At 39.6% G+C, this 25419-nt stretch overlaps 1 protein-coding gene across 2 annotated transcripts in view; it reads left to right on the top strand.

Annotated features, from left to right (window-relative positions):
* Positions 1 to 1467: 1467 nt before the first annotated feature.
* The window catches only part of tnmd (tenomodulin), a 46613-nt gene continuing 22661 nt past the window's right edge, over positions 1468 to 25419 (top strand). For both annotated transcript variants that reach the window (XM_070836988.1, XM_070836987.1), the window contains exons 1-2: positions 1468 to 1547; positions 4501 to 4635. In XM_070836988.1, the coding sequence (XP_070693089.1) occupies positions 1512 to 1547; positions 4501 to 4635 (171 nt within the window). In that variant the 5' untranslated portion in view covers positions 1468 to 1511. The remainder of the gene's footprint in view (positions 1548 to 4500; positions 4636 to 25419) is intronic.

The raw sequence follows: 25419 nt of genomic DNA, 5'->3' as shown, positions 1-25419 counted from the left end.
CTGTTATACTGTTAAATATAGAGAGGCTGAGAACAAACCTTGACCTAAAGGAAAAAAGCTATTTGCCACACTGTACAACTGTTGTTTACAAGTCATGATGCACCTGAAGCTGATTAATATGAACTTCATAAAAAACAAACAAGGTTACTGAACAAAAACTACAAAAAGTTATAAGGTTAACTTTCCCACCATAGATCTGACCAAAGGAAAAGCTAACTGCAGGTGTGATCACACCTTCCCACACACAGTCGCAGTGACATTTTCAAACAGTGGTTTACTCTTCGGCTGAGAGAAGTAACCGCCATCTGATGGCATTATTAAGCTTGCCAACAGCTGTATAAAGTTCTCAGGATGCCAGTATTTGACAATAAACAACTGAGAGGCTTCCCACAAAGGAGTCTCAGTTTGCACACCACAAAAACATGAAGAAAACCATGTAACGCTTCCTTGAATTTTTATTTACCCCTTGAAAGAAGCTTTTATTGCAGATATAACAGCATTATCATATAGTTTCATAGCAGCTTGTTATGGGCAACAGCTCCTCAGATGACCTCTAGATGCTTTTTGAAACCACCCTCCACTGCAAAATGGGTTTTCTTTATCATTATTTCAGTTGTATGCTTGAGCTTCACTGTGCAGAAATTTACACTGAAAGGCTATTTTCTCATTCATCTGCTGATGGTGGAACGTTTCTCTGTGCTCAGATCTCAGTTTAATATGTCACTGCCCGAGCATTATTTTGTGAGCCCTAGTTTTGTGATCACGTAGTTGTTGGAAATCAATAAGTGTTCAAAATGCAACTTACAAAAGTGTCATGCAGAAACCTGAAGCCCTGAAGTGCACATACACAGTAAAGAGGGAGACGTCTTGTATATGTGTTTATATGTCTGGAGGGGATCTTTAAACTTACATCCTCAGGTTAAAGTCTTTACTTAATTCCTCTTTTGCTTCTGTTTGTGCGCAAGGGCACGTTATTATAAGTTTATATCGCTGATTCTTTCAGTCATCTGAGCTCTTGTTTGATGTACATGTTAGTAGCAGAGTGTACAGACTGCCTGACTGGGGAACAAAAGCAAGAAGAAGGTGCTTGAATTTATTTGATTGGCCTGCTTTGGAAAATACAACTGAAATGATCAGCATCTGCACTGCCTAGGTACAATTTATGATATTATTCACATGCTAACTTTGTGTCCATCTAAGAATGCTTCTAAAGTGACGAATTACTACAGTATTTACATCCAAGTAAAGTATGTAATTTACTCAACAGAGAAAAAGGTTTGTCTTTCATTCGTGGTTTTCTTTGAAAGGGGAGCAGGCAGGCAGGCAGGAAAGACATCTGCCTTGCTTTTAATGGATATCACAAATGCTTCAGTTATTCCACTCCATCTGAAACTTCCCTCCCCTTCAGCGCACTCCCAAATTACAGCAATGGAATGACTCTTTGCCTTGCAGAGCCTTGGTATTTTCCCCAGCTAAGACGGTCGGAAAGATTCCTCCTGTGGGCTTGCATCATGGAGGCTAACAGTCAACAGATTCTGTGGAAAGATGTGAGTCAATGATTTATTGCACATTTATTCATTGCAAAAAACAATCTAAAAAAATCCAGCCTTTTGTGCATTCATGAATACTGAGTAGAATTTTAGGTCACTGCAATGTTGAGAAAACGGGAGCACCCTTTAACTTTTACAGCTTAATAAATTAAGTGCAGGTGGCAGCAATGGTGGTTTAAAAGGGGCCAAAATCCTGTGATATTTGAGTGTAAGCTTTAAGGAGAATATGTCAGAAGTATTCCTTTTCTGAAATCAAAAAAAGAGTGCTGCTTGATCTCTTGCTGAGTGATCTGAGTTTTCTCAGAATAGTAATTTTCCAATCTAATTCCTTTTGGCTTTTCACCTTGGCTTTCTTTCTTTATTCCCACTCTTATATTCAGTCTCACCTGAGCCATTGTATTTGCTTTATATCTAGAACATCCTCATGCATGCAGCACTCAAATAAACACCAGGAATTGTCTTTATTTGAAACCTTATTATTGAGGGGGGGGGGGTATTTTTGGCTCTAGAATCCGTCTTCTTCCTCCTCTAATGTGTCACTTGTTGCAGAGCTTGAGAACAATATAGCAATAGCAAGTAAGTACCTTCACAGCACAGTATTGTTCTCTTTTTATATGTATATGAAAAATAAAGCCCTTTCACTGTCGATCAAAGACAACTGCAACTGTTCCAGCAGAAATTCAATGTAAAGAATGTGATGGATAGATAATGATTATGATTAAGAGATCACCTGTGGCTCCTTATTTCAGAATAGTGTTCACAGAAATTCAAATGCTTATATGAGAATGCCACAGTGTGATAAACCACTACCTCCGCTTGTTGGTTTTGTAGGCTACTTCTATGTTTTTTTGGTGGGTTTTTTTTCCTGTTGTTTTCTTGAGGAAGTGCTCCTTCTTTGCAAGATAACAGCAGGGGGCTCCAGGCACTCTTCCTCACAAAGCTGATTCTGAACTCCTAAACCTTTAAACACTGGTTGGCGGGTGCTGCGCTCTCAGACTGCTCACTCTGTCTCCATCCTTGCCTTTATTTCTGTCTGTCTGTCTGGCAATCCCTCCTCCTTCAGAGTATTCGATATTCAAAGCACAGGCAGAGAGAGGTTTGTCCTCTAGTTAAGTTTCCACTGCTTATGCAACCTATCTTTTTTCTTCTTCTTCTTCGCTCAGAGGAATTCACAATGTAAGGGATTTCTGGCTCTTTGATTGTAGCCCTCTGTTTTTCATCATGCCTTAGGAATGTTCAGCACTTTGATGTGCCTCACGTTTTCATGGCTACTGTCTCTAATATGTCAAATAAAGACCAGTAACAATGTTGAATTCATTATTGGCAAAGGTTTAGTTTAAGTTTTTAGGAGGCTATCTTGAACAATATGTCCTCTGTCCTTCCCCAAAGTCATGCTGCTTTTTATAATGTATTTACCAATCGGAAATTCAATCTATACTCAACGAGCACAGAGTGTAACTGTATATTATTGCTGCTAAATCACATTTCCTTCATGCCACCCACATATTTGTAGGTATTTAAAAAGGCTCTATGAAACATATTATCAGGGCAAATTTGGATAATTATTTTAATAGAATGCAAGTCCAAAGGTCTAAAAAAATCATATAACTATTATTCAAAAATAATTCCTACAAATTATTTAAAGAGGTCAGCATGTTAAAAAGTTGTCCAATCTACTGCAGCTTAACTACTGTAACAACCTCAGCAACAATAGAAAACCAAAGCTGCTTTATCATCATTTTAAAAGACACAGAGATAAGCAACACCAATTTTGCTAATTGAAGTTAGTTCCGTTTTTCGTTTTACATATCTGCTTTTCTGTTTTCCTCTGAGACCTTCAGAAGTGGTCCGGTGTGAATGAGAAGCTTTCAATTTCTCCCTGCTGGAGCTGTGTTGGAACAAAAGCTTGTCTTTATTAATTTGTGGCCTTAAGCTTGGGGAATTGATTCCAGTGGGCAGAGTTTTCATTTGAGGGAAAGTTTAATAAACGTAACCGTTTCTGTGGCACTTGCAGCAAATCTGTTCTTTCCTGCTCTTGGATTAGGGATGGTTATATTTTGGCCATCTGTAGCCTCATTGGTGGTTACATTTTATGGAGTGGTTGATTAAAAGGAAAAAAGACAGAAAAGACAGAATTTGAATATGAAAATGATAAATTAAAGCAATACATTACAATTTTGCATGGTGCTTGCATTGGTCTTGTGAGTTAAATGAAGAACAGATAGAAGAACATTGATACCAATCATCAGTAGCCATCCATCTTGCCAAAATGGCAGTAAAACGTGATTTTATAGAACTTTAGTTGCAATGATTAAACGTAGTTACCATCAACCTATATCATTACATTGTCCAGAAGGGATCTGTGTCTATGCTAGATAAAATTTAAGACATTGTTTAAAGAAATACAGAGTGGGGAAATATATTTTCCAAATCAACAGCATCTCTCAATGTGTTTTCAGCTACAGTTTGCAGCAAGGTAGCTTAGCTTAGCATAAAGACTTGAAGCAAGGAGAAGAAACAAAGGGAAGCAGCTAGCCTACCAATGTCTGAAAGTCACAAACTCTACCAGCCAGCACCTCTAAAGCTCACTGATTAACATGCTATATCTTGTCTTGGGCTTTAACAAATGAATATCAACCAGAAACCGCTGAACAAAGCAGATGTAACATGTTAATTAGTGATCTTTAGAGGTGCTGGTAGGTAGATTTTGTTACCTCTGATCAGACTCAGGCAAGATGTTTTCTGTCTGTATGCTAAGCTAACAGATATGATAACAGGCATAACAGTGGTATTGATCTTCTCATCTAACTCTTGACAAGAAATTTTCAAAATTGTCTATCATAAGTGTTTATCAATTAGGCTGTGAGTTACATTAGCATCATTGCTATTATTAGGGCTATATTCTGTATATACATCATATTATGTAATATTGAACCAATATTTTTTGCAGGTTGAGGAGGGAAAAGCGAAGAAGACCAAGTACCATACCTACCAGCGAGTGGCTTTGATTCTGGCGCTGGTGTTCCTCGTTTTGGCTCTCAGTGTTTTCAGCCTGAGATATCTGTGGAGCCCCAGCCTGGGGAAGGTAAGACTAAGTATCACCTCATTGTTTGCCAGTCATCAGTCTCATTGCCACTGTCTGTGCTAAGAGTGGTCTTGATGAAAGACAGATGAAAGACACACTGAGTTTCCACATCAGCAAATCATACAGGTTACATCAAAGAAAAAACCACGCAAGTAAGGAAAATGGACAGCCACACAAAGAGCCAAAGGCAGTCTCTGCAGTCTGTATTGTACTCTGCTAGATTAAAAGATGTGTGGGCTATGGAAAAGACAGCTGTGTTTTGCTCTGCTCATGTTTTGGCTGTCAGATCTGTAATTTCATGAATTCTTGGACCAAACCACAAACCGCTTTTTACTGTTGCAAATGCTGGCCTGTTTTGGGCATTTATCTACTTTCTGCTCACATTGTAAACATCTTCTCACAATGACGGATCCTGATAACTCAAAGCTGACCCTAATTGCTGTTGACCAGAGTGGCTGCAGCGGGACTGAAACCTCTTGGCAATGTAATTGGGATAAACTCTTGTCCTGGCAATTCATCTTGTGAAATCCAATTCAATCACACTTGATGGAGAACATTTTCAGTCAACTTCTTTCCCTTGATTTTCCCAAGGGACCAAAAAGCTAATTTACCCAAGCTAGAAGGAAAAATACATCAATAAATTCACATCTGGAAATTGGAAACTCTATATGTTCTGAGTACTTGCGAATGAGAGGAAATGATTAGAAAGAAATGATGATTAAAAATGAGTAGATGTATTTTAAACCTGAACGTATTAGTCTGCTTTGTGTGTACTGTAAATGCCATAACACTAACAAAGGGAAATGTACCATGTAGGATGTTGCTAGCTGTTATCCCCACAATCTTTGTTGTGGCTAAAAAACATGAACTCGGAACACCCTCTGCCACTATTCCTCTATTTCTGCTTCCATTAAGAAACACATTTCAATCGCCGACAGTCTCTTCTAAGCTCAGGTTAACCAAGGTTCATCTTCACTTCCTGTGTAGACGGTATTGTCCACGTCCTCTCCTTTCAACATAGATATGAATCACCTTTGAGCCATCTCCTTTGTCCTTGTTAAATATTTCATGCCGGAGGTAGAGCAGTCATTATTTCCACTTTAATAAGCTGTGATCATTCTCACGTGGCACAAAATGTGTTGATGGCAGAGGTTGCCCGGGTGATGAATATCAAACCTGTGGACCCTGGGTTTGTTTTAATGGGGTCTTGAGGGGGAGGCTCATTCTCTGGCCTCCACATCAGTGAGTAAGATGAAGCCACTTCAAAGCAGAATCACCTGTCTGTCAAACAGGAATGAAGCTCACTCGGACACAGTAGAACAGTAAAACTCAGGTATGTATCCCCAGCAAACTATACAGGGACTACTATGAGGTAGGTGGATGGATAGATGGTTGAATGGATGGATGGATGGGTGGATGGATCATTGTTGCAGCCAGTACCGTGTTTGGTGATCAGGTGCTAGGTACAATGCAGCAGGACACTTCTTGATTCACCAGCTAATCCTGAGTAGCATCTGGCACTTACATGTATAGACTCTGGGCAGCAGAGCACTGCATCTGAAGCCAAGGGGAGTGTATAATTTATTTCAGAAAACAGTTGTGTGGGATTTTTTTTTTTAGCACAAAGATGAGTATTCTGGTGACAACTCAAAGTCACTTTCAGCTAACATAGGCCCTATAGTGCTTCGTTAGAGTCGTCATATGGAATATGTCTGTTTTCATACAAGAGAGACATATGGAGGCGCGCTTAGGTAAGGATGGTTCTCTGAGTTTAATTATTTTCCCTGCTCCAGGCTGCCTGGAAACACATTGAAACCAAAATTAAGCAGAGAATCTACGTATGCATGATCCTCATACTGCATAACTGCAGGGCACTACACCATTTTTGTGGTTCATTTATATTAATCAAAATAATTATCAGAAATAGAGAATTATTATATTAAGTAATAGGACTTACATTAAGATATATAAGATTTTTTTTCAGTTTTCATTCACAGTTTAGGTTTAGGAAAAGATTGTAGTGTGGGTTGGAATAACCCTCTGGTCTTTGGGGAGAGATAGAGGCGCTTTGCTTGCTGCTCTGTTGGGCTGGCAACGTTGTCGGTGGTGCGTAGGCCAGGCTGGGGAGTGCTGTGGCTCTGAGAATGAATGGTGCAAGCTTTTCTGTGCAGTGTTCCAATGGTGCAGGAAACTAGTCGCTCCTTTGTTGCAATGTTAGCATCTTGGGACTAACTTGTTTCATTGCTGCTGTTGCTTGTAAAATTAGCTGGTAGACTTTGCATCATCACCACTGGTGCTAAGACAACTTGTTTCTGTCAGGCCTTAGTGTCAGTGCCATGAAGGTGTTTCAGCTGCAGTGAAGAGTTCGTGTGATGAGGCTGAAGCAGGTGTTATATGATGTGATGTGAGTATGTAACATATGTTATAGTACCATCAGTGTCATCACTGTCATCGTACAAAAGTGATTTGTTAATTAGTCAGTTGATGAAAGCTTGTATTCTTGCCTGCTAAACTCAAAGTATGAAAAACAAAATGCAACAAACAGAATTTGATTGCAAAGTGGCCTAAAAAAGTACAAGTTTATTAATGACCACACAATAGAGTGACCACAAAACATATTAAAGTGGAAAACGAAAAGATTAGAAAGTGTGCAGGAACAAGTTTGCAGAGAAATTCCTGATGTGGTCTTTTCTCAGTTTGAAATCTGTTCTTGCGCTTTTCTGCAGCTGTTTTGACAGACTCTGAAGATCTGACAAAGTTAGAGGTGCAACTAGCAGTTGGAGTCACATCCTTTTCACAGTAATAGTCTTCATCAGATGACAGAGGTGCTGGAGCTCACGAGGATGTAGTCTCACATCACTTAGAAGATGGTGTTTGACAGCGTGGCGCTTCACGTCCAGGTTCCATACAACAATATATCACACTTTAAATAGTGCTTTGACCTTAGCATTCTAATTAGAAGTCAAAACCACAGCACAACTACGACCACGAACACTTCTCGTCTACCCGCGCAGTTCACCAAAGCAACGTGACCTCATGCACCCAGCTTTGTATAAATAACCACAGAATGGTAATTTGCTGTGTGCATTGTATTTCAATATGACATGATAACCGCTTGGGATCTTCTTTTAATTACCTGAAAACATATGTTGTTACAGAAGCCTGGGGATGATACTTTGCTATCATTTTCTCTGCCTGTGTGTGTGTGTGTGTGTGTGCGTGTGTGAGGGCGTGGTTGCGCTTGTTTGCATGTGATTGTGTGTGCATCAGTGTGCGCTGTGTGTTTCAGTGTGTAGATGAGGTGCCTCTGCATTCTCTTTTGGCTTACGGCAAATTTCTGTTTACTATGTGCTCATTATTGTTCTGGGCCACAAGTCTCACTAGGGGATTTTGCCTCCTTGTAAATTAATCCTCTGTTATTACCAGTTTACATCAGCAACTCCGTGAAAATGGAATCTGGCTGGTGAATCCGACAGAAAAGTGGGAATAAGTTTACTTGATGAAAGTATTTTAAAAAGTTGTTTCAGGAAAAAAAATCTACATGTTGATGTCGGCTGTGTGTTACATCTGTAGTGCATCCAAAATCTAAATTTTCATATCATTAGATTTGATATATTTGGTGCTATTTTTAATTCATGAACCACTTTGAGCAAGATTATCTACAGACCAGCAGCCAGGCACTGAGTAATTGTGAACCTGTTCAGTGTAAACCAGTTTTTCCAGGGGAACATTGAATAGCTCACAGGTGCTGTTGGGCTGTATGGCAAAACTGCCTGAGAAATACATGAATGTCAGACCTGAGGAAAGTGCTCCATTATTCAAGCTGAAATTGCATTGCTCACCTTGATGCCTTTCCCTCTCTGGTCCCAAGGTAGCTGCTGAGTTGTCGCTCCTGATGGCCTCTTAAATGCCTCACTGTCAGGACCGGCTTCTTTAATGAACACTGCTGCGCCTGCTGCTTTTCCACTGGTCACAGGTGTATGGCTTTTCAAGGCCGGGCCCCCTTTGTTTATTTATTGCTCGTGGGCTGTGTATACCCAACAGTCCCCTCCTTGTCCAGATGTCAACATGCAACAGGGGAGGAAGACACAAGATTTGACCATGATATGATTCTATCTTCCTGTCATCCTTTGTTTTCCTAGTTTGTCTCCAGGAATAAAACAAGACAGTGCTAACTTCTCTTTACACTCTGTTTGTTTACTCAGTCTCATGTGGAGGAATTATTATTCTGGGGAGGCAACAGGGCTTATCTAAACAGCTGGTTTGGTAAGACCTTTTGGGAGGCCTGCCCCTCACTCTGTAATCTTTTCTGATTTTACACGTCAGGCTCATTCATTCATTAGCAGGCCAGTGTCCACTGGTGTCTCTCCCTGGCTGTTAAATGAGGCCGCTACGGGCTCCCTGCTAAAATGATGCATTATGCTCTCTACTCGGGGAACAGTCAGGTGGAGGGAGGGGATTCAGACCGGGAAAAACAAAAGAGAGTTGTTTTAAATTGTTGCCAGTAGAGTGCCTGAGGTAGGAAGGTTTCATGGCGGTGTGGCACATTGCCTTCTTCTGGGACTGCTAGAGAGAGCGTGACAGAACTGCAAAGCCCACCGGGAGTTATTTATTGTGCCATACAGCATTTTAGTGTGTCTGTGATTCTCTTTTTAGAAGCTAGAATAATACGGGTGTAGGAAAAGTCAGCATCTTAATTGCCCGTACTTCATTTTGCCAATCCACCAGCAGTTCATGTGCAGCATGTTGTATGTACAGTGCGGTGGGTAAACAGACACAAATGCTTGCCTTTTTTTTTATTCCAGACTCTCTTTCTCTCTCTTCTCTGTCTCACCACTGTGACTGCCAAGTAGACTCCTCTGCTCTGTTGTACAATTTAGAATGTGATTGAGCTTTCACATCCACTTTCACTCTCCCAGTAAGTTTCCCAGCTTATAACCTCGACATGCATTCACAGCCACAATGCTGAGGCAGAGAAGGGAACAGCAAACTGGAAATACTCGCTTCATCTGTCATGTCTCAACATATCTGGGATTGCAGATTAGATATTTTTGCTATGATTTTGCTATATACACTGATAGATCATGATTTTATAAAGAAGTAAATCTCTATTCTGAAAACGGGTTATGCCATGCTATGTGTCATCTGCCATATATCTGTCAGCAATTAAAAGGTTGCATTGACTTTTTATGAGTTTGCCCCATTAGTCACCTTGCTCAATATGTGAGGAGCAAAGCGGCATCTAAATCATCCCAGCAGGTCTCTGCCTTGTGCTCAGTCCAACACTTCAAATTAAATAACCGTAGCTGATTAGCCCTTTCTTAAATGTGAGAAAATGAGAACTTGTAACAGCTCTAAAAGTTGGAATGCTTGCTAATTTTAATGACATGCATCCAGACCTGCCAGGCTTGTTTAGGCTTTTTTTAGATAGGTGAAATAAACATGAAAAATCAGCAAAAATAACACACTTTTAAAGGCAGATCTTTCATCCAGTGAAACTTCAAGTGTTTACACAGGAAATGAGTGAAGTAAGCCCGACAGCTTAGTTTTTAGAGCTTTAATGAACCTCATTAATGATGAGATATTCATTCCAGATGTTATGAATCCATAAGTCACAGAATAAAAAATGAATGCTAACATACTGGATGATGCAGCTATGGGCTGTCCCACTGTGACTTCATTCTGGTGTCATTACATGTGAGTTTGAAAAAAGGAAAAGGAAAGGGCATGACACTTGAGGAGGATAGACAAAATAGCTCAAACAGGGCATTCAAAAAGGGCTTGAGGGGAGTGAAGTTTTCACAGCAGACCGATCAAACACAGGTCTAAATAATAACACTGTTATTTGCAGTGCATTGCAATGAAAAAAACATCTATGAATCTGATCCATTGGGAACAATAAAGAAACAATAGAGGTGCGGTGCTACTGAGGACATCAGATTCAAGTAAAAAGACATTTCAAGTGCAACGTGGACAGACTTTTCACAGTGGAGAGAAGAAAAAACAGTGAAGTGTATTAAAAGTAAGATGAGTAGGATTTGCCACTCGGAGTTTGTAAACACAACATTTGAAGTTGGCCCCTCGTCCCCATCTCAGCACCACACGCACTCATCCCCTGACTGCAGTTAGGGTCAGGGTGCTCCCCAGCAGGTGAAAGCCAGCCTCAGGTCTGCTTGGAGTTTTGCTTTGCTATATTTGAATTTTTTCTGCACCATGTTCAACATTTTTGTAGCTTCCCTATGGATGCATGCATCCAACCTGGCACCTGGTCACTATTGGCTGGGGGCTACACACAGAAATGTTCTGAAAACAGCAAAATAAGATCTGTCTGTATCTGCAGAGGACAGGGTCTCTGCAGATACAGACACCTACACCTACTTGAAACGTTTGGCAGCCTCTGTATCTGCAGATGCGTGATGATTTAGAGGGATTATTTTTGCATGAACCTATAAATTGTTTTTTGGGAAAATACTACTTGTTAGCATGTTATTCAAAGATGAAGGACAAAGAAGACTATCTTGCTCTCAACTTCACTCTCAGTAAAGCAGGAGAGTCTTTTGTGTCTAAAAACTGTGGCAGTTTTGGTAACTTGCATTTTTCATTTGTATGGAAATTAATTAGAAGCACTCGTGAAAAGAAACAGTTCATGAAAAATTGGTCCTTTTTGTTACAAGGATCCCTGTTGTTGTTGGTTGATAATAAATTCAGTTGATTTACGCATCTGGGCTCATAAAAATCTTTTCTGCTTCCAAAGGGGGGCATGACAGAAACTGTTTGACAACTACTGCATCATCGGATCTGTAATACTGATGTATCATTAGTATGTATCATTGGTCAACCTCCTTATTTACTGTGTGTTCATGTTGTTTGCTAAACATATTCCTCTTTGTCTGTATCTTTGCGTTTTACATGCCACATGAACTCTTCATTTTCGACGGTCTAGTAACCCAAAGAGCCACCTAATATTTAAAATGCATCATATTTTAAAGCATCTGAATGCTCCGAAGTATTTGTGATTTTGTTCTTTTTTCATGCTGGATGTGCAGTTATCCAGCAGTCATCACCACTAGCATGATGGATGACAGCTGCTGCTTGGCTGCTGTGTCTCATTTGCCCAGACAATGTACTTCACTTTGTCAGCTGAGGGTGATAAAGCTTGTCAAGATCCTTTTCCTGGTATTCAAGGTGGCAGCGAGACTGACCCACTGACCTGCATGAGCAGCTACAATGTGAATGAATGAAATGGAAGGTCCAATTCATGTTAAATGCAGCTGGAGGAGGACGTTTTTTTTTGTTTTGTTTTGTTTTGTTTTGTTTTTTCCATTCCTCTTCTCAGTGTGAGCGCGGATGCATCATTTTGGAAACTCAGCTTTCCTCTCACTAGTTACAACCAGGGGTCTCAGACTCCTTAAAGTACAGTGTGTCCTCTGGGCTTTCGTCTCTTGCTGAGATAATGTGGGGCTCATTAGCTGTCTGGCAGGAACAAATAATGGCCTGGGTGAAATGTTGCAGGGTTTAATTAACAACAATGCTGTCATACACTACATATTAATATCACAATTCATTCCTGCTGAGAAACAAATTTTTAGACTGTTTATCAGGGCTGGAGTTTGAACATCTTAACACATAAGGTATACTACATGACTTTACAAATGTATGTCTCTAAAATACTCTTACATTAATCACTGGATAATTGCAGTTAATTGCAATTGCATTTAAAGGAAGTTAGAAAAGAAAGAAATCTAATTTCATTTGTTGTATTTGTTGCCAAAATAATTACATATAACAGGTTTCACACATCTATGACACAAGGTGCAGAGCTGAAGGTAATAATTATGATTTTAGCTATATTGTAAACCTGAAATGAGCATTCACCTCTTTTTATCTGATCTCACCTGAGGCTTGTTCTTTTGTTCTCTCGTTAAACCTGTGATCCCATCTGACTGAGTTCAGTTTAGTATAGCATTCAATAAACATCTTGTTTTTCTTCAAATCATCACCCATGTTGCTTTTGGGGTGCAAATTATTAATTACACATTTCAAATCATATTATTCAGACATCATATTCATGTTATTGTTAGGGATTTAAAATTCTCACTTTTCTTTGACTTCAACACTAAGTATGTTACTCGGTTTGGTCTCATGCGCAAACCTTAGGGGAAATGTCAAAAGTTCCTTTTCATTACCTGTTCTCCAACAGGTTGAATCTTCATAGGTTTTTTCACGATCTCACAGATGTCAGCTTACTGCACAGAATAATAAAATGTTTGCCCAGGACAAAACCAACGCTTAAATTCAATATTTCCACAGACTGCGCTGTTCCGCTCTGCTCTTCTCCCTCACTGGAGCGAATGTTAAGTCTGCAGCACAGGCTCCAGAAATGTTGGATTAAAACATTGATTTTGCCCCATAGGTATCTGAAGCCACAATGAGCTGCTGGATAACAGGTAAAAAGATATTATTTTGGCATTTTCTCTACGGTCTGCGAAGGACACAGATTACTTGACTGGATGACAAAGTCATGTATACAGTGCCAAATGAGGCTATGCTAGGTATCCTCAGTCTCCAAGTCCTGACCTAAACTACACACAGTTTGTCAATGGAAGTAACACTGACAAATAGTCATGAATGGGTATCTAATGTACATACTTAAATCTAAGCAACCATTTTATCCCACATGATGCTGTGAGAAACTGCTGATTTACCTCATTAACAGGAAAAAAAAACATTGGCTGCTCCATCTGCAAATTTTCTAGTCCCATCCAGCTGCAAAAATACTGAAAAGCATTAATTTGCTCTTTCAAAGTGCTTCATTTGCATGTCTTTCATCAGTGGCTGACCATGATGGACCGTGTAGTTTTGATAATAAATTGTTCCTAAAAACTCAGTCAAATGAAGATGCTCTGGTGTGTTTTAATAGCATGAAACAATGTTAAGCTGTACAATCGGAGACCCAGACCATTGGGAGCACAATGTGTTGTGTTTACCCAGTGGGTCTTCAAAGTATTTTTCAGTGTTATTAAAAAGAAGAGCAGACCAGCAATGACATGCAACCCACACAGGGACCATGGCAACAGACCAAGAGCTTCTCATCAGAACCCCTCATCCCAGTGTCTCTGCATAGGACTATCACTCCTTCTTTTATTGTGTCTTCGAGGCACAAGCATGGTGTAAACAATGTTTGAACAATTACGAGCCTGTATATCTCCCAGAAGCTCTGTTAGTTCTTCTAACAGTCCACCTTGTTACAGGCATAGCTGGCTTGTTCTATATGTTAGACAGCATAGGTAAAGTAGTGGTGGGGGGTGACTTGTCGTTCTGGGAATGTCAGCTGTGATGTGATGAAAGCAGAGAGGTGGCCGTGCTCTTGTTTTAGGGATTCCAACTTTGATCATCCTGACAAAAGCTGGAAGTCTACTGGAGATGGTGTCAATGGTATTTGTAATAGAAACAGTATCTTGGCGTTTTTGTAGTGAGCTCAATGTATACTGGCTTTTATTGCTTTCCACGCAAATTTGTTATGCATAAGTTGGCACACAGATAAATGAGGTACAAGCGCTTCTGATAAATAGCGAGGCAACTATCTATTGTTATCTGTTGGTAAATTGCCAGTGAATTTAAATGTGTCACATCCCCAATATTGAGTGAACCTGAGAAAATGGAAGGCATTTTTGCCCTTCTGAACCACAAGAACTTCAGCCTTTATTGACTTTTAATAAAATGCTACTTGGACTTTTTTTCTTTAGTGGCTTTAGTGGCTTAAAAACTTTCCGGTTGCTGTTAATGCCATTCATCTGGCCAAATTATTGCCTTGCGTCTAAATGATCCAAATTGCAGCCTTACAGCTCTCACAAGCTGTTTCTTAAATGCCACTTAGCTGCTGGAGCCCAGAGTGTGCTCTTGTTGATTTATTAGGAGGTGGAATGACTAAAAAACCAGCAGAGCGACAAGGAGACGTACCCACTATAGAGGTCACCCATCTTGTGACCGTCTGCCTCCTAGTTTGGAAGCTTGCAGTCACTCCTTGCAATCTTTTGTCTGTTGAAGTCTGTTTCTGATTCTGAGATATGCATCTGAATGCAGCCACGTCTCCAGGGGATACCTTTGATGAATATTTCATAAACCACAACAGCCCTTTTATTGCAAGAGATGGTCGTATTCAAATAACGTGCTCACCTCAACAATAAGCAACAGGATTCATTCAGCGCTCCTGACAAGGAGCAGATTGTTCTTCAGCTCGCCACAGTGGTTACTAGGCAGGGAAAAGCACAAAGGGAAGATGCAACATGGAACAACACAATGACAGGGAGAACAGAGAAAAGGCACGACGTAGTCATAGCCCAGGCCTTTGTGTCGTTTAACTTCATTCATTTCTTACTCCTCTTTACTGGTTGTTGATACTGTGGAAACCATATCTATCTCGTGCTGGCTTGTGGAATTTGAGGGATGTTACATCATTTGTCATGTCCCAGAAAGGCGATTTAACACCGTCTTTAAAGGCCTTGTGAGGCCCCTCTGTTCTCTCTTACAGTTGGCAGGTGAAGATAAAAAAGTATACTCTTGGACATTTTGGAGGCCCTTTTTTCTCCATGTTATTGAGGTGAAGAAAAAAGGCACTATTTCCTCTTTCTAGTTTATCTGGGGTTTGGCTGAAACTTTAAAAACAAAATACTGAAAGCAGATCAAACACTGGATAAATGTAAGTTAGCAACATTTCATTTTCAGCTCGGGTAGGGTCAGTGCCACATTTGCTTGAACACATGATTCTGTGTCTTGAAAAACCTCTTTGGCATATTTATAGCACTTGAGGATTTTGTGTTATGGATTTTGTAAAAGTTAAATCTGCTAAAAAAACATAGAAAAGAAAGGAAAATATGTACTTTTAAGGAAACATCATATTCCCATAGGTGCTGTACAAAGAAAGTATAACCCTCTCTTGTTTTGACTTTGATTTTTATTGAGATCACAGAAACAAACAACACATCGAACAACAATATGTCCCAGTCCCTGAGTGTGTTTCACAATAGTGTGTTGACCAAAAGTACTGAATAGCTCCCAAAGTTCCCCCGGCCCTCCTCCCTTCTGAATGCAGCTCTATTATGGGCACAGTAGCACGTATCAAGGTGATTTATTGCCAGAGAGAGCTCAAGTTGTTTAAAATGACTGGTGTGATTAGTCATATATGCTTCAGAGCTGGAAAAGAAGTGCACAGTGCTCCTGTAAATTAACAGCAGCTGCAGACTGTAGTCGACCACAGCGAGGTGGTCAAACGTGGTAAGCGGCAGAGTCGCTGGGGGACAAGGAGAAAAAGTGGGTCATTACACCCCTCTCAGGTACGAGTAGGTTGACAAAAGAGAAAGGAAGGCTGCGTTCAAGAATCAGAGGGTCCGCCATGAATTGATTCCAGCAATGAAAATAAAACAAGAGACGTGTGATAGTCTGTGAGTTCTGCCAAAATTCCACACTGCACGAATACGCTCCATATATTCCACAAGCCTTGAGATATCTCCACGCTCCATTATTCTTGACAAAAAAGGTGCTCCTGGAAGAACCTTTATATTTGTTGGACGGTTTTTGTTTTTCAAAAGGTATTATTTCCTCTTCCCTCTACTTTTTTAGCCCATAAATGCCTCTGCAGAATTTTTTTTTTTTACAAAAACTCCAGCTGGCTTCACATCAAACTAACTAGAGAACAGCCAAGCAAAGTGATTTTCAATGTGTTAATTAGCATAGCTTAGCTTAGCTTTCCTAGCTCACTGCAAAGTTATAAAATAAAAATCTGTGCCTCACTGATTAACACATTGCATCTTATTTGTTTAGTCCTGACATACACAAAAAATTGATTTTTAGAAGGATTTACTTTTTCTAACTAATCTTTAAAAAGACGATCACTCATGATAGGCCAGAAATAGGCTAGTCACAGGACTGATTGTAGATTTCTATTCATATATGAATTAAACAAAGCTTCATAGTGAGCTTCATAGCTGGTGCTAGTCATATTTTTGAACTTTGGAGAGAACCAGGCTAGTTGTTTACCACATCTTTATACTAAGCTCGGCTAATCACCTAGCAGAGTACAAACATGAGAGCGGCATCGATCTTCAATCTAACTGTCGGCAGGAAAGCATATAAGTGTATTTCCCAAAATGTTGTGCTATTCCTTTAAAATCCCTGGGAAAATCAAGTCCTGTTGTATTTCTGTGAAGAACTCAAATGGAAGAGTTCACATATCTCATAGTGATTCTCCACCAGACCGAAGGCCATCTGTGCCATCTGACACCTATCTGATACCAATCTGATTACAGGCAGAAGACTCAAACCCATTATCTTGTGGGGCTCAAGCATTTTCACTACCACTAGACCTATGTAAACAACTTTTTCTGGAGCGTTGTCGATAGACTTACAGTAATATGGTTTTCAAGCCAGCTGCACATTAAAGGAAAAATCCACCCTCGGATTCTCTTACACTGTTAAGTATCATCACTTTATGGTGTTTAATGCACTTCAGGGGTGTTTTTTGTGATGAAATGTTATAATTCACTTTTTGGTAAATGCACTTTCTTTTGAGCAGTAGCTGCATTACATTCTGCATTACCTACTAGTCTATACCGTCAGCTGAGAATTTAATTTCTTTTCCTCTTCTTCATTGGATTTGTGTGATTATTGAACATCAGTGCAAATGATGAGAAGTGCAAATGATGCTCTTTGTTTATGTAAAACTCACTCAGAAATCTGACCTTCATCACTGATGTTTTCTGGTTAAACATGTTTCTGTGATTAAACTGCTGGAAATATCTGAGAGTGTCATCGCACTGTCTCTGTGCTTGCAGGTTATCCGCTAAAATGCTACGACACATTATCAAGCAGCAAAATTGGCCTAAAAGGGAGGTACATGTGAGGTACATTGCCAGGAGCCGTTAGTTTTAACAGTGTTAATGTGCTTTAGGAAGATGGCTCCATTAAGCTTGTGCATCTTGACACGTTCTGGCTTATTCTTTGAAAGGCTAATGACCTTAACGTTTCCTTAACTGGCCTTTGGCATTGGCAGCTGCAAAACATTTTAACATCAAATTGATGCTTAAAGTAATTGCTTGGGTGAATTCCCAAAAGCACTTTAACCCCACGCCAGCCTAGTTTTAGCTTCCCATTTAATGCTACATACACCACATACTCAGACTGTGATTTTTGTATGGCTTCCAAATACACATTAAGATGCAAAAGTTCAGGCTCAAGTATGCAACATTATCAATTTCACCAGGATCAAAATATCATTTTTATGCTAAGTCTAGTCAGTAGTTAACTTTCAAGTTTCATCTTAGATCTTTGAGTTAAAACATCCCCCGTTGTTTGTTGGAGCTATTGATAGAACTTCCTGAAGATAAAAAGAGGGCAAACTTTGGCAATGTTTCTTAATTGCTTGCATGCGGCTATTTACCTCCACATATAACAAAACCGCAGAAAAGATTGGTGCTAATTACAACGCAGGCATGTTTCAGTGCCTTACAAATGCTTATATTTAGAGCCAGAGTCTGACTTTGTGTCCTTTCATTACACAGACTGGGCACATGTACCCAGCTTCCAGACAAAAAACTGAGACTACATGCTTTGGCTTATATTTCGGAAGACTCCTCAAAATTTGGCTCCAAGAAAGCCCAGCGTGGTTGTCGATCTGAATGTTAAGCATATTTTACTCGCAAAAAATAAAGAAGGACAGAGAAATACATTGAATAAACACTGGTCCTACTGGCCTTTTGTTGGACATTTCATTGCTACTACCAACCCCTACTGACAGTTCCACACATATACAGGCAATGAAGATGCCACATTGACTGCTTCAGCCCATTGTTATGATGTGTCAGTGTCGCTGCCATGTTGGACCAGGCAAGACTGGCTTATAGATACATACAAGTAAATGGGGGAGCTGCAGTTTTCTGGATAAAAAGCACTAAACATATTGTGACAATTATATGACAAATCTTTTATCACCCAAATCCCGTTTTTCAATGCTTTTTGCAAGTGTTGTTTGTGATTTATTGGATTTTTCTGCAATTAGTTTATTAGTTTGAATGAAATTATAGTACACTAGCTGTCTGAGGCAAATTTGTCGCTAATACAACTTTCTAAATAACTTTTAATTTAGGATACTGTAAGTATTTTCAACATTATCTCCTAGAGGTTTTGTTTATATACTCCTACTGTGTTTGATCTTTTTTTTATTGAAGGAAGTGGTAGGTTTTACTGATGCATAAATCTCATAGGGAGGAGGTCATAGTCAAGGCAGAATTTATTGTCATTCCCTCCATATACAAAACTCAGTATAAAGTGGGACCCAAGAAAACAAGCGCAAAGACAATAAAGTGAATATGGTATTAATTTAAGTCTGGTTGGACAGCAGGAATATGAAATGCAGGACTTTGACACCAGAGACCGTGGTCTGCATCCTGAGTTCGGTTAGGTTAAGCAGGTCCTGTCTCATGCTTCACATCACTGTTGACTATTTCTATCAGCTACAACACCAAGGCTACAATCGTTCCCCTAAACGTGACAGAGTGCTTCCTAAACATAACCATACAAAAAGGCTTAACCACGCTGTGGTTGGTATAAACGGATGTTAATGATGTTAATCATTGTTAGTCAACACTTTTCTGCTACATTCGGTATCTTTTGTTCAGTATCTTATCTTTGTTAGACTGATGGTCTAAATATTAAATGTGAATGTTAAATGGGTACATTTCAGTTAAAGGGGGAGAATTAATCAGGTGTATCAGAGGAACTGTAAATGTGGAGCACACTTTTTAAGCTTAAATAATGTCCATAGAAAATCTTTGAGCCATGATTTGTTATTTTCTGCTGCTCTGTTTATTTGGGATTAATTGCCTCTTTTTGTGTGTTTTTTCTTTTACCTAGAATTGTTTTCTATAACATTTACAAAGTGAAATAACTTTCATTTTCAAAATACATATAGACTAGGTAAATGTACCCATTGACAAGGACATATAAACCAAAAAGTATGTAAGACAGATGCACTGTCGACATGAAATGGGGGACAGTGCAGCCACATACTGTATTTCGACTGTTGGCAACATGTTGCAATGTATTATATTCTGCTTGCTGTCAGGTTGTCTTTAGTGAGATTGATGTCATGCACTACCAATGGGCAGGTTTTAGCCTGTACCATCTAAGTTGATGACGCATTAGTGACTGACCAGTATTTTCTAAATTGAATTTTCTAAGCTGGCGCCTGTCCAGGAAAAGCTGCCTGTATTCAGCAGGCATCACCAAACAGCAGCCTGCATGTGTCTGGCAGCCAGAGAGCATTCTTACTTCATTTATCCGAATTCTCCAGGCCTTGGGAGTTGACAGGCTTGGTAATCAGTGTCCACAAGCATAATCCCCATGGTCTCAAGACACCTCGCAATCAGATCTCTCTTTCTCTCTCTATTCTGTGTGTGTGTCTGTGTCTATGTTTCTCTACACTTCTGCCTCTCAGGTTTTACATATACAATCTGTTAAAATCATCTTGCAAGACAAAACACATTCAAATATCCAATATACATACCACACAGTGTATGGCAGTGATATAGAGAACATATTCAAATGTGTGCGCGCCACACACATGGGTGGGAAATCTATACCAGCTCTAATTATCTCCCTCGCTGATCCTCATTTTCAAGTAATATCTCCATAGGAACCTGCTCCTACTCCTTTCTCAGCTTAATGTATTATGTTTCCAAGAATTCTCCTCCCAGGTTTGTTTTCATTACCTGTAATTTTCTTGTGTTTCTGGTGTGTGTGTGTGTGTGTGTGTGTGTGGTTAATTGTCATTATTCTAGGGGAGGATTATTTATTCTGGTAGTAACTGTGTTCGCGTTTATTTGTAAAGGTTACACCTCTGCAGTGGCAATTTCCAAAGTGTCTAAAAGAGATGTTCCATTTTTACTCCTGAGAAAATGAGAAACTCTAATAAAAACAACATTGCCAACCAAGTGCAGCCAGAGTACTTGGGAGACATTAGTAGACATTAGATATGTGACTGCCCATGTGAAGAGACTTGAAAAATAGGTCTGGTGCAGGCTGCTTGAAGACAAGGAGCCAGCAGTCGAGACAAGGGAAGCAAAGAGAGGAAGAAAGCTTCCTCTGCATTATTGGCAAGAAAGCTGAGGTGATCGACCGGCCGTGCTTTTCCATGCACAGCTGTTTTGAGTTTAAGCTCCTGAGGAAAAAAAAAACAAAAAAGGCAGATGATTCCTTTCATACCTGGGAAGCAAACCTTGTTACACAGAGAGGAGGCCAGGGCCAGGGTTTCTCATTTTTAGCTCTGTAATTCATTTATAAAACACTTGACACTTGTACTAGAGCTGAATTTCACTGCAAACTTCTGGCCAATAATAATAATAATACTTCACAGATGTAAATCCTGGACAATAAGGCACACATAAAAGCTATAATAACACAAACCTTAAGACTGTGAAGTCACTTGTCTGACATTCCACAAACAATGCAACTGCTGTAATAGAGAGGACATCAAACTCTGTGTCACTCAGTTATCAGACAGCATGGCTATCAGCAGTTGTCAGTGCACCTCTGGAATCTCCTTAAAAACACTTGCCTACGACTTCCAGTCAAATACAGTCAAATACAAGTGTTCCATTCACTGTCTATTTAAAGCAGCTCTTGAGCAGGCATTTAGAGCCAGCTGAAGGCACAATCTGTGATTCAAATGTGAACAAATGGGTCGGCCCACTGGCAAAGTTTGAAGCACAGGTTTGTAACAGGTGTTACACAGACTATCACTAAACAACATGAATGTATGTTTTCTGATGCTGATTAAGATTCAATTACACAAATACTATTTGTAAGCACAAACCTGTGATTTAAATAACGCTCACAAAATACAAAATTTGAGTCTAGATATCAAACTTAGTCACTCACAGAGAATGAAGACCATCCTCCAAAGCAGCTATCAAATGCCTGTTGCTACACCATTCCACCATCTTTCATGAAAACCAAGCCAGCAGTTATCCTCCTGATGAACTGGCCACCAAAAACATAACCTCCTTGGCAGAGGTAATAAACTTGTGTTTTATATTGTATTTTTTCCACAGCAGACTTTTTAACTTGTCAAAGCAGAAACAGCACCGGTGTTACTAATAACATAACAACAATCGCTGTGGTCTAATGTGTTCCAGTAAGTCATGACAGTGCGGCAGTGAGCCAGCACACACAAGACCACAACCCTGAAACTGAAGCAGCTAAATGGCCCTCAGCCACCATTAATTTCATTGTTTACACCTGTTCTTTTCCTACAGTGACACCTCAAAATGTCTGTCAGTAAAAAGGGCCTATTGGCCTGTAACCTACCATTAAGGAGGCATGCTTGTAGGTGTGCTTGTTTGAAAATGTGATATCAAGCAAAGATCACAATATTTTTAATGTAAATTCTATGAAAGATAGATATGCAAAATGATATCAAAATGAATGCAAAGACAGTAATCTATAATGAGATAATTCTCACTAGATAACTGGTGGCATTCGTCGGGTAAAACCTCCTCCAGCCATGCAAGCAAGATCATAACGTATGATTATATTCAGTAGCAAAGCAAGGTTAAGTGACAATGTGTTTTTACTGTCATAATGAAGACGATCTTTCCTAAGCCTTGTACTTAGTAGTTTTTGGAAAGGCTTGGCAACCCAGCGTCCTAGAACACATAACATTTAAATACTACTAATATGTTTTTGCTGAGAAATGTAACTACTTCCTTGATTATATTCAGGGAGCGACTGCAACCACAGGATTTTGAGACCAGAGACTGGGGTTCACATCCCGACTCACCTGTGTGGTTAGGTTCAGGCAACAAAATCACTGTGGTTAAGGGTTAAGGAAAGATGGTGGTTTTGGTTAAATGTTAATGAAGTGCCTCAAGTCACTACTATATTCAACCACGACCATGATCTCTATCTCTAACCTTTGCAAAGTGCTGTGGATGCTTAAATCTAACAATGAAAAAGTTTTATTCAAGATAAAAGCATTTTTTCAACCTTTCAACCTACTTGACTACTTGAATTTTTCCATTTCCAGTTTATGCATACACTTCCAGTACATTGAGTACATTTGGATGTCAACACTGATGTACTTCAAGTGAGGTTTTGAATGCAGAGCTTTTGCTTGTAAAAATATTTTTACAATGAGGTATTGTTACTTTTACTTGAGTAAAGTTAAAGTTTCTGCTTGGAAACACTGCTTGGCGGATTATTTTGTCCTCATGTTGAAAGAAAACATAATCTGGGATACATTTCTTACAAAATATACTTGCTGTAGCAAATAGTATATTTACAATATGTACATTATTGTTACCTATTATTGGTAATATATAGCAAACATTGGGATATTAGCTTATGTATTTGGCTTTAAAAAACACTGACAAAGAACTTACTTTTTGCTTAGATATGAGATTTTTTTATATGATATATGCTTGCTGATATATTTGAAATAAACTGAATCATATTTGCATCCCATAAAAAATGAGCAGTTTTTGACAAGTTTTGTCAAACAGAGTTGGAAGCCACAAGTCTCTAGCTGTTCTACAACCAGTAAGGACTTTAAAAGGACTAAAACCAAAAGGACACAATGTTCGCCAGTGTGACTGTCTAAGCTGCTGCCCACCTCAATCTATCACAGGGCTGCCTATGGCTCCCAGGAGGCCAGTGCACTGTGCAGCCCCCGCGCCACCTTGCCCCCCACGACTTCCACCCCCCCACCACTCACCCACCCACCCCCGCCTCCACCGCCATCACCACCCCACCGTGAGTGACAGGCATCGAGTTCCGCCTGACTGCAGCCTCTATCTCCTAACCCTCAAGGACAACTAAGAGGACATATTGTCATCAGCTCATCTCTCTCATTCCCACGGCCGCCTCCTCCTCCATAGATGCACATATGCACACGCTGCCCTCACCCCCCCAACCCCCACCACACACACACACACAGTACAAACTGCGGCCCACTCACCTGTAACAACATCTACGTGACCTTTGCTTAATGCCTTTGGGTGCCACACCAGAACCCATTCGCACAAACAACCCGCAGGTCTGCCTGTGCCTGCCGCTTCTCATTCAGTCCTTTCACTGTGAGTCAGTGTTTGAAACCATCTAGGTGGAGGTTGTTAAGAACCACTTCAGACAGAAACCTTGAACAGAGGAAATAAACAAGGCATTGTCTGCGAAGGCTTCCACACAGATCGTCTCATACTCCTGAGTTTGAATGGTTTCCTCGCTGTGGAAATTTAAATTTTTTATCTCATATTGTACATTGACAACAGTCTGGGGCACCTGGTGATGTGAGAAAAGATCAGCTGATCCAGAGGGATATCGTAGATATAGTAGAAAGCTGTTTTTCAAATAAATAACAAGGTTTGGTTTGCTATATTGTGAAGTTCAGTACAGTGTCAGGTATGTTGCTTTGTAACCTGTAAATGTTCAAATGCACTGTTTAGTTTTGAAAAAGTAACAAAAGCATCCAAAGACGACATAATTTCAAAGACAGTTTCCTCTGAAATAAGCAGAGATGTTGTACTTAAAGACAGTCTTTGTAAAACTTCTTTTATAACTATAAAATCACTTCTACGGGTTAAGGTGCATGTCTGTAACTGCATTTATTGTATATATATATATATATATATATATATATTCGTATTGGCAGTGAAAAAATGATGAACCCAGAGAAAATGATCAATCAACTCTGCAGTTCTCCAATTGGACTCAGTCATTACCTTGCCAAAACACTGCCAAATAAATGTGTATCTGCTGCATGTGTAAGTAGGCAACTGTTACTTACCACATAACTTTACATGGTGTTAATGTAACAATGTTGGGTTTATAGCAAAAGGCCAAAAAAAACTAAATAATACAAGTTTAAAATGCACGTCAATTTTTATTATATTATTTGCAACCCTAAGTAAATGAGAGAAATGTACATACATTGAATACATCTAATGTATTTGATTGTTTCAGAAATAATTTAGGCAGATGGTGGAAATCTTCAGCAGATCCCATGCTCCCGTGTGGCTGATCAGGCGTGTTGCCATAGAAATCAGTAAGACCATGAGATGCATTTGAAAGCTCGGGAAATGAAGCAAAGCGTTAGTTCAGACAGGGGACTGAAATTGCTCTTGTATTAGCGCAGTCATGCGTCACATTTAAGGGCTCAATCAAACCTACGTAACAACAGCTGACCAGTAATGTCCAGTTATACTCATGCAGCGATGTGGCACCGCCATTATAACCTCACACTTCTTACGATTACTTTGTCTCTGTCTATTTAATGTCCATGTAAGTATTTATTAAAGCAGTTTTCTGACGTAAGTGTATCTTACTGATCTAGTAAGTGGACTTTGAGTAAAGATTTTTTTTGCCAAACTACAAGCCTGGTTTATTTTTAAATAAGAATCTTGCCTACTGCAGCTATAATGTCACAGCGGTTTCAAGAGTGTCAAATGTATTAAGAGTCTTTGTGACCAAAGTGGTCACAAAGAAGTGTCCTCGTACAGAGAGTGTAACATAAATTGGAGCCTTGCCTATGTGCTGGCCTTTTATCTGCCTGCTCAGTGTCATATGGGGAGCTAATTAACTTCCACTATTTTTTTGAGAGGTTTTGCAGCCAAGTGACAGTTTCTGTGAATTTACTATTTTGAAATGGTACAAGATAATTAAATTATGAGGAACAGGTCCTCTTTAAATTTCCCATTGCATATTTTCAAGCAAAAATATATACAATGAAAATAATGA

This window comes from Pempheris klunzingeri, chromosome 9 (genome assembly GCF_042242105.1).
Source record: "Pempheris klunzingeri isolate RE-2024b chromosome 9, fPemKlu1.hap1, whole genome shotgun sequence".
NCBI classification, from domain to species: domain Eukaryota; kingdom Metazoa; phylum Chordata; class Actinopteri; order Acropomatiformes; family Pempheridae; genus Pempheris; species Pempheris klunzingeri.
Note: the sequence above shows the minus strand (reverse complement) of the source record. Positions and strands in the feature narration are given on the sequence as shown.